Source organism: Mus musculus, chromosome 16 (assembly GCF_000001635.26).
Source record: "Mus musculus strain C57BL/6J chromosome 16, GRCm38.p6 C57BL/6J".
NCBI classification, from domain to species: domain Eukaryota; kingdom Metazoa; phylum Chordata; class Mammalia; order Rodentia; family Muridae; genus Mus; species Mus musculus.
Window position 1 is genome coordinate 39,012,638 of NC_000082.6, and position 16,187 is coordinate 39,028,824.

At 40.3% G+C, this 16,187-nt stretch overlaps 1 protein-coding gene across 2 annotated transcripts in view; it reads left to right on the top strand.

Moving 5' to 3' along the window:
• The window catches only part of Igsf11 (immunoglobulin superfamily, member 11), a 134,684-nt gene extending 120,162 nt beyond the window's left edge, over positions 1 to 14,522 (top strand). For both annotated transcript variants that reach the window (XM_011245851.1, NM_170599.2), the window contains exons 5-7: positions 9,729 to 9,851; positions 10,593 to 10,743; positions 12,126 to 14,522. In XM_011245851.1, coding sequence (XP_011244153.1) covers positions 9,729 to 9,851; positions 10,593 to 10,743; positions 12,126 to 12,558 — 707 coding nt within the window. In that variant the 3' untranslated portion in view covers positions 12,559 to 14,522. The remainder of the gene's footprint in view (positions 1 to 9,728; positions 9,852 to 10,592; positions 10,744 to 12,125) is intronic.
• Positions 14,523 to 16,187: the final 1,665 nt, after the last annotated feature.

Here is a 16,187-nt window from a genome sequence, read left to right on the forward strand (position 1 = left end):
TCATATGTACATGAGCTGTTTGATACACACAGCAAGGCTTTCCTGTATTTCTGTTTTTTCATACTTCTCTATTTGCAATTTGAGGATTACAAAACCAGTGTTGAAGATGATAGTCTTTTGTAATTCAGTCTTTGGATAAATTATCAGAATTATTTCACATAACCTCATCTGTTCTAATTAAATGTGTTATGGTTTTTCTTCAGTTTCACCTCTTGTTTATGCTGCCAAAGTAAATCTTAGCACATATCCCCAAAACAACCTAAATAACATTTTTCTAGACAATTTGCATTGCTGGTTATATTCTAACATTTTAAAATTTGAACTCCTTGATGCATTTTCTAAGGAAATAGTATTTGGTACAAGGGAAGGCACCCTAGGAGTCTGGCCAGTATAAAAGAACAATATATTGGAATTATTAGTGTCTCATATGAGACACTCAGCAGCTAGGACGTCCTTTGGAGAGTTGGGTATCTGGCCTGTCTGCAGATGTGTCTCCAGCACCTAGGAGAGCTCTTGGTGGTCAAAAGCTATTTGATAAATGGAGTAACAGATTCTAACTTTCAAAGAGTGAACAAGAGGATAAATGAAATAAAAAGTGTTTAGTATGGCAGATTGAAGAGGAAAGGTATGCAGACAGTACTGGGAATGTGGAGGGATGTAGATCTTTAAAATTTATAGGATTATAGCAGTAGCATAGAGAGTAATAGCTAAGAAGTCCTACTGCTCATCATTTTACAGATGCTATTGTTTTGCCATTATCCAACCATACTCGAGGAACTTGGATTACATAATTTTACACATAAAGACAAAGACCCCACAGTCACATATCTGTCCTGGATTCAGGATGCTAAACCACTTCTGACTCAGGAACTCCCTAACTAATCCTTTACTTGGCTTCAATATAGAGAATATTGTGAACAAATTGATGCCACATTATATACAGCTGAACAAAACAGACATTAAAAATATGACACATACTGGAAACTGAAGTAAACCTGTATCATGAAATAAACTAAATCAGTAAAAATAACTACACCAATCAAACATACACACAGGATCCCTAGCGTCCTAAGTCCTGCAGGTTTATCAGATAACCCCCATATTTCTGATCCCTCATGATGTTTTCAAAGAGCAAAAATCAGGAGAAGCTGCCCAATTCATTTTATGAGATTGCTCGGTATTAGGACATTAAAAGTGACCACAGCAATAGAAGAAAAAAATAAAACAAAAAACCATTGCCCACTGTCCCCTGTGAGCCTGTTACTGTTGCATCAGCACTGTGAATGGAACAACTCTTGAAAACCACAGAACCATCCTCTAGAAATGTAACAGTACATTAACACCAGAGAATGTGAAATATAATTCACAGATTGACTATTTATGTGGGATATTTCTTAGTCATAGTGCTGTGTTGGGCATTATACATCTTAATGCCTGACAACTTTATCAAGTCATGATTTACAAATAAAACTTTCACCTGTTTATAGTAGATACCACTTTTGGTGCATGCGGACTTTGTGATGTGGTGACCACAGTCAGGCTCATGGGAATCATTGCCTCACAGAGCTGTGACTGCTTTCTGTGCTGTGGTGGGCAAGCCAGTGAGAACACTTAAGATCTACTCTTAGTGAGTCTTGAGTATATAGCAGTGCTGCTGACAGGTCACCGTATCATGTCTTAAATCTCTAGACTATGTAGAAGACATCCACTTAGCATCACTGAAGTTTTGTTCCCTTTAATCAACATCTTCCCACTCTCCCAGCTTCTTGGCAACTATCATCCCAGTCTCTGCTTCCGAGCTTGACACTTTGAGTTTAGGGTACCATTATAAACCTTGTTACCCACAGTCATAAAGCCTAAACCTTATAGAGATGTAGCAGATCAATAAACTGTAATAGTCAGAATGTAAATCAAAGAAGCAAATAGTGTGGTCTTCCCTGGTAAAAACAGAAAACAGCAATTTACCATGTTTATAATACCCATCACAAGGTAGACACTACTAAGACTGCATAGGGCTTAACTACCACCCACCTGTATGCTAATGTGTTTGCTCCTTTGGTTTTATGGCAATATAATTTCAAAACCTGGTTCTTTTAATGAAAGAATATATGATGGCTACTTTCCACATCCTAAAAATTTATTTCACAAAAATCTTTTTGGGGATATGTTGTAGCTTTTAATCTCCTATTACTAGAACTTTTAATCTCTATTACTAGAATCATAAGAGGTTTTTTTTTTTTTTTAAATGTATCTTTATGTTGTTCTGCCTGGCATGCCCAGCCTTTTGACTTTTGTGACATGATGTTGCCAAAGTTCATATAGGAAAAAAAATCTTACAGTGTTTTATGGAAAGTAATTTTATGATTTTGTGTTGGGCAATATTCATAGCTATTTCTGACCACATGCCACATGCTGAACATGCCTGGTAGACTTTTAAGTCTAATGTAAGGCATTTTGAAATATATTTGTCAGACACTGTAATTTCTAGTACATATCCTAACAGAACAGTCTATATCTTACTGTGCATAGAAATCTTTACTGCACGTCAATACCCATGGCCTCTTCCAAGATTGATTCAACTGGTCTGCAGTAGCATCTAGCATAGATGATTTAAATAAATACATTAATAAACAGCCAGAAAAATCACTTGAATAGCATATTATACACCAAAAAGGACGTATCTCACAATCCACAGGGTGATTGATTTCAGGAGGGACACCTATTCTCTAAGCTACTCAGCCTCTTGGTAGTTAAGAGCTTCAGTAAGCATGATGGGCCTTCTCAGTGGCTCTGTAAAACTTGAACTCAGCAAGAACAATCTGTGGGATACAATGAGTACTGCATCCTTTGACTCCATCTGACTCTCAAAGAGGGAGAAAAAAACCCTCACAAATCTAAAACCTAGAGAACCTTAAAATACCTTTTTTTTTAAAAAAAAAATTAGGGTAAATAATGACAATTATTTTCTAATATTCCTTTCTTTGGAAAATGAAACGTAATTTTATTTATCAGTAGTTAGCAATTTCCAAAGCTAAACTGTACATCTTTTCTTACATTTCTAGGAAGAACTTGTTTAGCCCGAATCATTTATAACTGAACATGGGGAAGGGTATAATGGTCTCTTCAGCTTTCTTGAGACCTCTGTGCAGAGCTTTGCTGGAAATCACAGAGCTGGAACAGGGGACAGTCTTAACCACTATAGTCTAATGCTGTTGCATTACGAGGGAGAATTCCAAGTGGACAAAGTCAGAAACAGAAATAGAGTCATCATCAGCACACACCAGGGAAATCCAGAGATCATAACCCATGGTCTACCAGTTTGTTATACCTTTTTTAAAAAGTGGGTCATTTCCTCAGTACATACCACCACCAAAGTTAAACCACAGACATATAATTTACATAGACCTATAACCCCCAATGACATAGAAGCAGTCATTAAAAATATCCCTACCCAAAAAGTCCAGGGCCAGATGGTTTTAGTACAGAATTCTACCAGACTTTCAAACAAAAATTAATGCCAATACTCTGCAAATTATTCTATAAAATAGAAACATCATTGTGCAGTTGATTTTACAAGGCCAAGGTTAGTTCTGATATCCAAAGCACGAGAAGACTCTACAACAAAAGAAAATTACAGACTTTTGTGTGTCATAACTTTTCCTGGGGAGACAAACTCCACATCAACCTACCCCAGGTAGGGATCCCACAACAGAACAAAGGATATTACTGAAGTCCAACTTGATGCACTAATTGATTTATTGGGGTTACTTATAGGAATATGGATGAGGGGTTACTTACAAGAGCAGAAATTACTCAAAAGACAGTGGCATCACCAAGGCTTACCCCAGCGTGGGTGACAGCTCACAAATCTAGGAACGTGGAGCTCCCTGCACAGGCTGCAGGCAGCTCAACAGGTTGGACAGCGTGTTTTCTAGGTGCCTCAGTTTGTCCAAACCTCTTCCAGGCAGCTCAACTGGTTTCTGGTTCTTCTAGGCAGCTGGTCTAGGTTTCTGAATCTGGTGAGTTTCAGGGTCTTCCTGAAGCTGTTTTGAGTTGCCTTCCGGTTTAAAGAGGTTACTTGTAGGGAAGGAATCGGTCCTATCTTGGAGGAAACTGTTAGACTGCATAGACTGCATAGACCAATTTCCTATATGAACATAGATGCAAAAATTCTAAATAAAATACTTGTAAACTGAATCCAAGAATACATCAGAGATCATCTACCATGATCAAGTAGGTTTCATCCCAGAGACACAGGAATTGTTCAACACATGTAAATTGATAAATGGAATCCACCATATAAACAAACTGAAAGTGGAAAACCACAGGCTCATCTCTTTAGATACAGAGAAGACCTTTGACAAAATCCAACACCCTTTCATGGTAAAAATCCTGGAGACATTAAGGATACAAGGAACATACCTCAATATAATAAAGGCAGTTTACAGAAAGCTCATAGCCAGCATCAACTTAAATGGTCAGAAACTCATAGCAATTCCACTAAAATCAGGAACAAGACAAGGTTGTCCTCTCTCTCCATATGAGTACTTGAAAAATCTATTTTCAATAAAGAATCCACAACTATTTCCTCACCTAGTCTGACTTTCGTGGAAGAAGAAAAGTTTTCATGCACTTGAGCTGTAGAATGAGTGGGAGATTTACTTTTTCCCCCTTGCTTTATGGCATGCCATTCAGAGTAGAGACAATCTAGTAAAAAAGAAACAAGCACTGTGCATTCACTATTACATCTTCTTTTTAAAAAATACATGCTAGAGGTTATAACTTAAAACATCACAGACAGAAAGTGAAAAGCTTTATGGAACACTTGAGAAGCCCAGACGATCTCTCTGACAATCAAGTATTCAGTGATGTGTAGCCAGAAAAGAAAGCACGATATACATTTTAGAAGAAGTGTTAGTTATCATGGTGAGTGTGAGCAGCCAGGTCATAAACAGGGGGCTTTGATGAATGGAGAAGGCTTGAAGCAGGTGATGGGGTGGAGATGGAAAGGGGAAGGTTAGCATTCGAGATAAATGCACATAAAACCAGGAGCATCTTAACTCCACCCAACACCAACACAAAAATGACATGGAATTCATTTATTTCTATGTCTGCTGAGTAGTATACAGATCATTACATAGCATCCAGCTCTCCTCTCTACGAGTGGTCATTACAACATTAAATATTTATAATATCTTTAATTTAAATTAAGATTGTATCTTATGTGTCTGTACATATGTCTGTGATTTGTGTACCTGAGTGCAGGTGCCTCACGAAGCCACAATATGGAGTTGGGTTTCCTGGAACCGGAGTTACAGGCAGTTGTGAGCTGCTGGCATGGGTGGTGGGAAGCTCACTCGGGTCCTCTGCATCAGCATTGTATCTCCAGCCCCACATTTTTGTTCTTAAAGAGATTTAAGTTTGGCACTTATTTTGTGTTAATTTTTCCCTTTGGTTTTAAATTTATCATCAGATACCTCTTTCAAGGTGAGATCATGTATGCATACAATTTCACTACACATTGGTTTAAACAACATTAAACTATAATTTATCATTATTTTTATTTTAGTTTAGTTTTAGGTTTGTGTGTGTGTGTGGTTTTTTTTTGGGGGGGGCGGGGGGTTGAGACAGGGTTTCTCTGTATAGCCCTGGCTGACCTGGAACTCACTCTGTAGACCAGGCTGGCCTTGAACTCAGAAATCTACCTGCCTCTGCCTCCCAAATGCTGGGATTAAAGGCATGTGCCACCACTGCCCAGTTTATCATTATTTTTGAAACAGAACTTCTCATACTTTTACATAAGAAATTATTCAGTTATTATGATCATTCATTCCTTAAGATGTATAAGTTATAAAAATATTTATGATACTTGGCACTCTTATTACTCTTCCAAATATTGACATCTGCTCAGAATTTAAGATGCTAGACTTTTTTCTACATTTCTTAACTAAGTTTCCTTAGGATTAAAAAAAAAATCCATACACACACACAGACACAGACACACACACACAGAGAGAGACACAGAGACACAGATACACACACATAACCCCAAGAAATTCCTGTGTAGATGTATCACCAGACAGCATCGTAGTGTCTCATTCTGTTCTCACCAGTTCAAGAGTGTTTCTAATCCCTGGTTCACAGTTACAGATGAGGAGCTGAAGCACACACCCTTAAGCAAACAACACCCTCAGGCCCACAGAGCTGGTAGGATGCTGAGCCAACTTCAACCCAAGCCCGTATGGCTCCCAAACCCATGCTCTCAGCCGATGCACTCTTGACACAGCCAAATGCCAGCTCTGGAGCTGAGAACATGCAGACCTGGGAGTAATGTGATATATTTGTTTCCCTGTTATGAAGGGCCTGTTCCTCCAACTCCACACCCCTATTTGGAAGAAGGAAGACCAAAGGGACCACTACCGTCATCTTTCATTTCCGTAAATTATTCCTGTCCTAACACAGGCTTGACTGGTGTCAGGGTGTGATGTATAGGGTTTTGTTTGTTTGGCTGGTTTTTGTTTTTGTTTTGCTACAGAGTGGTGTTGATGAGGGGTTGCCCCTAGCTTAGCTTTGCTTGATTCATTTTTTCTTAGTGCTTCTTCTCAACAAGCCTGTCTCATCTGTCACCTGCTAAGTAAGCTATAACAGGCATACTGCCTCACACACTGAACCATGTGTGTGTGTGTGTGTGTGTGTGTGTGTGTGTGTGTTTGTTTGTTTGTTTTGTTTTGTTTTAAATAGCTTATGGTGTCAGCAACTGGGGACAAAGGATCAGTGGGTTCACCTATGAAAAGTATCACTTTAAAGCAGCCCTCGTTCCAGTTGCCTGCTTTTGTATATGCCAAGTGCTGCTTAAAGCAGCTGTTTAAAATTCTCCCAGTTGTCTCTGGAAATGTCAACAAAATTACTGGTTTGATGTGAACTGACTGAGTTTTTAGAATTTTGGACCTTAAGGAGAAAAATGGAAGAAAAGCAGTAGCAGTGTGGGGGTTGCAGGGTTGGTTGCCCGGGAGGCTGGGCTTTTGTTGCCTGGAAACTTTGGGATGTGTTGAAGGAGGGGTTCTGCAGATGGCTGCTTTGTTATACCAACAGTGCTGCCACTTTGCATGGTTCTGGCTGTGCACAGAAGCTGAGAGGCCAAACCTACTCCATCTTAGGACCAGACTCCTGTCTTAAGAGGAAAAAAAAAGCCTGAGAACTTGACCCATAGCTGAACCCAAGCTGCACCCACATACCAGGAAGGACCCCATGGCCTGTCCTTGGCCCATACCCTAGAGTTATCCCTAGCTACTACCTAGTAACAATCAATCAAAGATTAGTTTGATTGTTTGAGATGTACTTTTAGACCTTTCGTGATTGTTCATGGTCTCACTTTAGAGCACCCCCCTGTTGACTTAACAATAGTTATTCCATTAGATGCTTACCAGCCTGGACACCCTGTCACTTGCTCCCATTTTACTATAAAACCCTATCCCAATGAGGGTTTGGGGCTGATTCACCAAACTGTCCTGAGGGTTGGAGGTGAGTAAGCCCAAACTTGAGTTTATAATAAGGAGACCCTAATGCAATTATGTTGGAGATGGCTCCTTGGTCGTATTTTGGGGGTCAGAAATGCTTCCTGGCCCAGCAGCATCCTGTGTAATGAGGTAGCTTTAAGTGTCTTACTGGAAAGCAGGTGTACCTATGAGAATCATGATCTTTGTACCCAGACAGATCTGATTGGATAGACCACTGTAACTCGTGTACATGTGATGTCAGGGCTACTCCAAGATTTCTTAGTTTTGGAAAGCAGGGACATAGAGCCTAAACGTGTTATGAAGATGAAATCAGGCCTACTTAAAGCTCTCTCTCACACATATATATGTACATATACACACAAAATATATACTCAATTCACACACACATGGAAAAGGAAATAATTCATGAAAACCAAGTAACCATTAAATATTGATTTTGTTACATATAATCCAATCCAGAGTTACTATCTTGTCATAGATATATTAGATAACTATATAATATGGATGTAACCTTTGAGTACTCCCATAGAAAAAAAGCAAACACCAAGTCTCTCTGCTTTTTCTGGTTTATGATATTGATACTATTTCAAGTACATGTTTGTCAGTTCCGTCATTCATGAACACATCCCATTCATTGTATTGTGTTTGAAGGCTTAGACAACTCTGGCAGCACTGATGTATGGGAACCTGTGGCTCTTGCTTCCCCCTCTCCACCATTGTATCTGATTTCCTGGTACTCATTTGATTCTATCCCTGTACACTGTTAGCAACTCAAACTGAGGACTGTGGCTCTGGCTGGCATTTAACCTACTTACTGAGTCTTCTGGCCTTCTTGCTTCATTAATGTCTGTCCTCATCATCCTGTACTGTTCTGTGAAGTATCCAGCACAGAGACGGTCTCCATAGTATTTGTGTAGTAAATGAAGGAACTGATGGAGCTAGGCTCCCTGCTTCTGCCTTTGATGTAGTTAAAGATGAAAACCACCAGCAAAACTAGATCTTAGTCCCATATAAAGTCATGCCAGGGTGGCAGCAGTTCCCAGTATAGGCTCAGGTATTCTTGGACTTTGTTTCTGGCTCACCTCATGTGTGCCATTAGGAGTCTTTCCCAGTGACTTCTGGGTTTGCTCGGTTTTGGATGATTTTGATGACAGATGTGGTTTCTTTCCAGCTAAAGGGAGGCAGTGAAGCCCAGAGCATACACATTAGATTCCATTCATACAGTTGCAGTTTCAGCAACCAGCTGTGTTCTCTTATTTGCCAGCTATCTAAAACTTCAGTGTCTTTATTTGTTCAGTGGGCTAATAATAAAAATATCTCAAAGGGTCATTGGAAAAAAAAAGCTACATGTAAAAATTTACCCAGTGCTTAGGATATTTTTGTTCTCATGATAAGTCACTTAAACTTCATATAAATAAATGACTAAACTGTGTTGGTACTGTTAAGTTGCCTAAGTTTTACCAGTTAGGTATTCATCAATATTCCAATGTGGTAGCTTTAAAAATAAAACACACAACAAAACCTCCTAATGTGGAGAGCAACCTTCACTGGCTACTCTGGCTGGTTGCACGCTGGATCCACTGCTGCTTCACATCAAGGCCAAACTTCCCTGATCTGCTCCTACGGGGGAAGGGGCACCATGAGGCCACTAATGTAGGGGCATTCCTGCATGGCTCGGGGCGCCTTCAGTAGATGACTTTGGCTGAAGGATGCTCCATATACCTGGTGAGAAATTCTTTGAGATGGTGATGGGGTCTGAGGCTTCTCCTCTTCAGGCTCTCTCCCCTTCCAATTGTGTGGTACTTAGAATCAGAGCAAAGATTTGATTCGTTTTCTACCGTGTATAAAGTGATCCAGGTAGGCACTAACCTGGTCTTCTCGTTACTGCATTTCTCTAGAAATACAACACGGTGCTTCTGATCACAGACTCATGAGGACAAGCTATAACCTCCCTAGTGAGGGAAGACCACTAACATTAGGCTGTGATTACAGCTCGAGTTTCAAGACTGTCCTATGTCCTTGATAATTCTGTGTCTTTAATATGCCATCATAATTTTCTTTAACATTTGTGAGCCAACAGTTTTTCTTCCTACACAAAAATAAGGAAATAGGCAGCTCTCCATTGTGCATGTAATATCTTCTTTGTGCTGATTTCTCTGTTTCCCTTCTTCATTCCATCAAGCTGTCACTTGATTATTGTCTTTGTGACAGACCAGGTCCAGGGAACAGTCACCATCCGGAATATCAGTGCCCTCTCTTCCGGTCTGTACCAGTGTGTGGCTTCTAATGCCATCGGGACCAGCACCTGTCTGCTGGACCTCCAGGTTATCTCACGTAAGTACATAGAATTGGAAGGCCAGCTCCAGGGGCAGGTGTCTGAGCTTTTTTGTTAAGTCATAGAATGCAGGGTGCTACATAATATAATTGTTTTTGAGACTGTGTGAAGAGTAAACAAATTCTTTTAATTGTTGTTGAAAATCTTTTATAAAAATCTTACTACTTAGGCTTTCTTGATATGCTAGTCATTGCAACAGAGTGACTTCTTAGGATAATCAGAACCAAATGAATCTCTGTGTCACGGTGCTATGGGCATGACATAAATCTCCACTCATGGTGGAGCTTCTTAATACTCTGTGTTTTCCATACTAATTCCTTATGTCTTTTGGGTGTTCAGTTATAAACAAACAATGTAGAACACTTCCTTTTTGGTGGGGGTTCTAGATTATTTTGATTCTGCTTGTAGAAGGGAGTTATGTGACTGGGGTGCGGCCACAAAGAATCTGAGCTCCAAGGCTCTCTTGGGGTGCTAAGGCAAGTTGAGTTGGCACTGTCTCCTGGCAAGATCCAGCTGCTGCTCTTCTGGGACCTGGGGGTTGGGAGTTGACAGTTTACCCCTTCAACAGTTGCTGAAAGCCTCGTGGGGATGTCAAAGGCTAGTCAAGGTCTAACTTGATGTGGATGGGACACTTTAGTTGGTTTGTACAGTTTCTATAGACTGACTTGTGTGAATAGACATGCATAGCATGTACCATTCATCTGTCTTTTATTTAGATCTACCTTAAATATGTTTTCTAGCCCAGCCCCGGAGCGTTGGAGTAATAGCCGGAGCGGTTGGCACCGGTGCTGTTCTTATCGTCATCTGCCTTGCACTAATTTCAGGGGCGTTCTTTTACTGGAGAAGCAAAAACAAAGAGGAGGAGGAGGAAGAAATTCCTAATGAAATCAGGTTAGTCTATCAATTTCCTGATCTTGCAGAGTCAGGGTGCATGTCTATTCATTTTAGAGGTAAGGTTTCTTTGCCAGTCTAATAACTCTCCCTGTCATGGTAATGAAAATGTCCGAATATCATTTGCTCGATATGTGTATCATTTTTCCCTCATGGTCGGTCTCATTTTTATTTGTAGAGATCCTTCATGAATCTAAGTAGGATGAAGAGCTTGCCTGTGCCTCCACATCCGCAGGGTAGATAGTGACTGTCACACCCGAATAGTTAGCCCATAAAGCACAGGTTTTATGTTGGCCATTGTAATAGATGGGAACATGCAGGAGCAAAGAGCATTACCTCACACACATGCCAGCTTCTCTACCTACTTGTGCACCACACCATGACTTGGCAGGAAGGGGAAAATACTTTTGGTTGATGCTTCTGGAGGAGCTAGGTTGAGAGGTCATTGTCTCTTGATGGCTTCCTGTCAGAATCTCGAGACAGCACATAGCATCACATAGTGAGAGACAGGGAAATGTATGTACCTGTCTGATCTTTCTCTTCTTACTAAGCAGCTGGGATTCAGTAATGGTGCTCTATTCTGATAACTTTATCTAGTCCTAAACGCCAGTCAGGGCTCCTGCCTCTCAATGCTGTACCTGATTATATTCCCTCAAAATACCCCTCAATGGAGGTCAGTTTCCAACCCTTGATCTTAATCCTTTAATGGACATTCTAAGACATTAAAAACTATAGCAGGCAGATTATAAAGGAATACTTATGTGTTAAGGAAAAATATCAAGATGATTTTTAAAAAAATAGCTCATGGGATTTGAGGGTCCAGAGCATCTCAGACTTGGCCACATCATATCCTTTTGAAATGCTTTAATGACTTGAGCCTTCTCAGCAAGACATACTGAGCCGCTCAGGATTTGGCCCCCTTGCTTCTCCACTCTTCCTCTCAGCTCTCTGCTCTCTCTATTCTATCCATTAACTCCTCATCAGCACACCACAATGGTTCTCCAAGCTCTACTTGAGTCTAGACATCATGAAAAGATTTATTTTATATATATATATATGTGTGTGTGTGTGTGTACGTGTGTGTGTGTGTGTGTACGCGTGCTTGTGTGTGTATATATAGATGTATATATGTTTACTTCTATATGTGTGCATGTATATATATGTGTGTGTGTGTGTATATATATATATATATATACACACGAGAGAGAGTCTAGAGACCATGAATGACTTTTTCAATTTCTCCACATGCTTAGCTTGTTTCCCTGGGTGTTTTATGACAACTAATTCAGTGGATTTATTTGTGAATGTCTTCTTTTAGTTAAAAGAGATGTTTAAATATCTATGTGTAAATAAAATGTATGAATAACTTTGTTTCATTTCAGAGAGGATGATCTTCCCCCTAAATGCTCTTCTGCCAAAGCCTTCCACACGGAGATATCCTCCTCAGAAAATAACACGCTGACCTCTTCCAATACCTACAACAGTCGATACTGGAACAACAATCCAAAACCCCATAGAAACACAGAGTCTTTCAACCACTTCAGTGACTTACGCCAGTCTTTCTCTGGCAATGCAGTTATCCCATCAATCTATGCAAATGGGAACCATCTGGTTTTGGGTCCACATAAGACTCTGGTAGTTACAGCCAACAGAGGGTCATCACCTCAGGTCTTGCCCAGGAACAATGGTTCAGTCAGCAGGAAGCCTTGGCCTCAACACACTCATTCCTACACAGTAAGCCAAATGACCCTGGAGCGCATCGGTGCAGTGCCTGTCATGGTGCCTGCCCAGAGTCGAGCAGGGTCCCTGGTATAGGATGACTGAGGAAACCATGTTCAGAAGAGAATAAATGGACCGCCTTCAGGCAAGGGGGGAGCACTGCCTTCAGGCAAGGGGGGAGCACTGCCTTCAGGCAAGAGGGAGAGTGGGATGGGTGAGTGCTGAAAAATAAACTTTTGTTACGATTCCATTAGCAAAAAGCACAAAGAGGAGGCGTGTGTGAAGTGGCCTGGGGTTGTTCCATAATGAAGACTCAAGAAGACTGTTTCCCCACCACAGATGTCCTGAGATTCAGTTAAAACGAAACATGCTGCATCTCCAGAGATGTGCCAAGCCAAGGAGAATGCTAGAAGCAGAGTAAAGCTTACCCCCCAAACTGTGGTCCAGCTGGACCCCTTCTTTAATTCTTGCCTAACTTAATTATTTTCAGGACCCTTCAAGTGCCAGGTGGAATTTACATAATGAAATTATTTTTTAAAAATAGGTGTCCTTAGGGAGAGAAAACAGGAGCAAGCTCATGGTCTGGCCTAGTCTCCCTCTCCCACTCCTTCTGATGACACTAGCAATGCATTCCATCTGACCTGACTTTATCATAGAGGCAAAATTGTTCAGAACACTGGCTGGAGATGGGGAGAAATAAGGAAACTTCTTGTGAACACCCTACACACACACACACACACACACACACACACACACACACACACACACACACACACACACACACATTTATTTACCTCCTCCTGAACCATGAATCGTATTGGTGATTTTGCTATATTGACAGATTCTCATCTGTTACACTCTAGGATCTCTCACAGGTCTGTGGCAATTACTGTTCATGATTTCCTGAAAAAATATTTTTTTAAAAGAAAACTATTTTTTTTAAATACTAGAGAGACAGTGGACTAGGAAAGCGAGAACTTGCCGCCTTGTCTAGTGACTGTATTCAATGACTGAACAGAGGCCCCCCCCACCATACAAGAGTTTTAGGTGATTGAGTGGGTGGAACCAGCTGGAGCCAGGTGGGAGGGGCCTTTACATTGCCAGCAGGGCCCCAAAGAATTGAGATTGTGTATGGCAACCGTTAATGAGGACAGCGCCTGATGCCTTTTGTACCGAGGAAGATAATTGCCTCTTGTTTGACAAGTAGAGTTTAGTAGGTTATTACAAAAAGGGCAAGAGTTGTTTTGGTTTTGTTTCTTTCAAAATAATTTTTTTTCAAAAGAATAACAAGGGTTAGGCAAATGGGGGACCTTCCTGTGTGCTCTTGGGGGTCTGCTCAGCATCTGGAAATTTGGGTGTGCGATTTTCCCTGAACACATTGCATACCAGTGTAAAAAGACTCTGCCTCCCCCCTTTTTGGCTTTTTTACTGGGCTTGGCTGGCCTTGCAGTTTACCAGATTCATTTACAGACTCTCTGCTCTGTATGGCGCCGCCTGCCATGTCTGTCTTGGTGACTATCCTGCCTTAATCACTTTGCTTTAGGGCAACTCATGGTGATCTCTTCCAAGATCTGTTTTTAAATTGTTTGGACTACTTGAGCCACAACTCTCAGAGGACATTCCTTTTTTTTTTTTTTTTTTTTTCTCCTTTCTTCCATTGCTTTGTCCCTCTTCCCCTGTGCTTCCTGCCTTCTTTCCCTGTCCCATGGGCACAGTCCTCACAGGGAGTGGCCTCCTCTCTCCAGTGATGTAAGTGAATGGAAGCCATCACTGGCTGCACATACCTTTTTCAAAAGGGACACTCGGGAAGTCACTGCTGTGACCGTTTCGATGTTGATAAGAAGGTGAATTTACTGTAGTGTTACCACCTTCTCCCCACTTGATGGTTCTTGACTTTGTAAAAATTTAAATAAATGAATGTCTATACTTTTTAAGGAAAAGAGAAAATACCATGTCACAGAAAAGGTGAAACTATTAGATGCTGTTTAGAAAGCATTTATCTTGCATTTCTTTATTCTTTCTAATTACCTAAAATTCAATAAAAGTTTATTCATATAAAACATGCTGTCATTAATTGTCATAGTAGTAATAGATACATGACTTTTAATTTGATGTTCCGTTGGTATTAAATGCATTGGTCTATTCTGTAAAGTTGTGTACACACACACATACACAAAATCATTGTAATAGGCATATATTATTTTCAAAATGGCTTAAAGTTACTGTGTTAGATTTTTAAGTGGATTCTAGTCATCACTAATAGGTTTTGTATATGATGAGCCCTTTGAACATCATCTATTTCCATGTCATTAATCTGAAAATTCTTGAAAATAAGATCCAGGTTGTCTTACTACTGAGCCACTCATCACCTCCCACACTGAGTGCTGTGAGCGTTGCATAGTGAATAAATGACTGAGGATTTCCGAGCTGAAGTTGCCAAATCAAAAACTAGGGGCATGATTGAATAGTAACTCCCAACCCATATTGGAACATATCTTTTTTTCTGAAATAAATATGAGACTTTGTTTTTATAATTTTATATTGAGATAATAGTACATTTACATGCATATATAAGAAATTTTAGAGACCACAAGTTCTTTTTAACTTAATTTCTCACCCAGAGACATCTTGAGCAGCTATGCTATATCACAAACATTAATAAATTCATTAGTCTTGCTCAGAGTTCAAAACCCATGCTTCCACTTATGGGTATATACTAATATACTTTTAATTTGTGAGACACTGTGGTAGTTCAGGCTAGTCTTGAACTTGCAGTCTGAGTCTCAAGTGCTGGGAGTACCAGCATGCCCCACTGTACCTGGCTGTAGATAAATGCATCTCTATCATGTATAGATTCATTTGACCACCAGAACAGCTGAGATGCATTCCATATGCTGCTCTGTCATAGTCAAGGCCATCTCCCTGTTCTTGGGCCCCTGGTTCTTGAAAAATGGCAACACTGTAAGATCTCTGTCATTCTGTCATGTTGATAATGCCGTATAAATGGAATGACGTATGCAACTGTTAAGACTTGGTCCTTTCTCAGGCTCATTTACTTGAGAACCATCCATATTGTTGCATAGATGAAGAGTTGGTTTCATTGGATTGATGAGTGGCATTCTGTGATGTAAACATACCCCCATTCACTTAATCATGTACCCATCGGAAGATGAGAAAGACATTTGGGTTGTTGACACTTTTGTCTGTCACGAATGTCTTCGTATGTTTATGTGCAGATTTTCATGCCAACCTGAGTTTATCTCTGAGGGAAATGTCCATTGCAGTTTCTGGCTTGTGTGTGGTAAACACATGCTTGGTTTTGAAAAGGGAATACATGCATATTCTTCCAGAGTAACTAAGCAGTTACATATCTCTTCTAGCAAAATGCGCAGTCCAATTTCTTTGCATCTACTACAGGTCTGAGTATTTAGGACACTTTTGGTGTTAGCCATGTTGGTAGGTATTTAGTGATATCTCACAGTGGTTCTGTAATTCTTAACTTGTACGTTCCAGTGGCTAATGGTCCTGATGTGGATGTAGATTTATGTGTTTGTTATCCCTATATCTTCTTCAGGGAAATGACTGTTCCTGTAGTCTGCCTATTTTTTTATTAATTTATTATTTATTCATTTTACATTCTAATATCTCCCCTTCCCTCCCAGTACCCCCTTTTGTAAGTTCTTCCCCCGCAAGTTCACCTTCCCCTTCTCTTTGGAGAAGAGGAA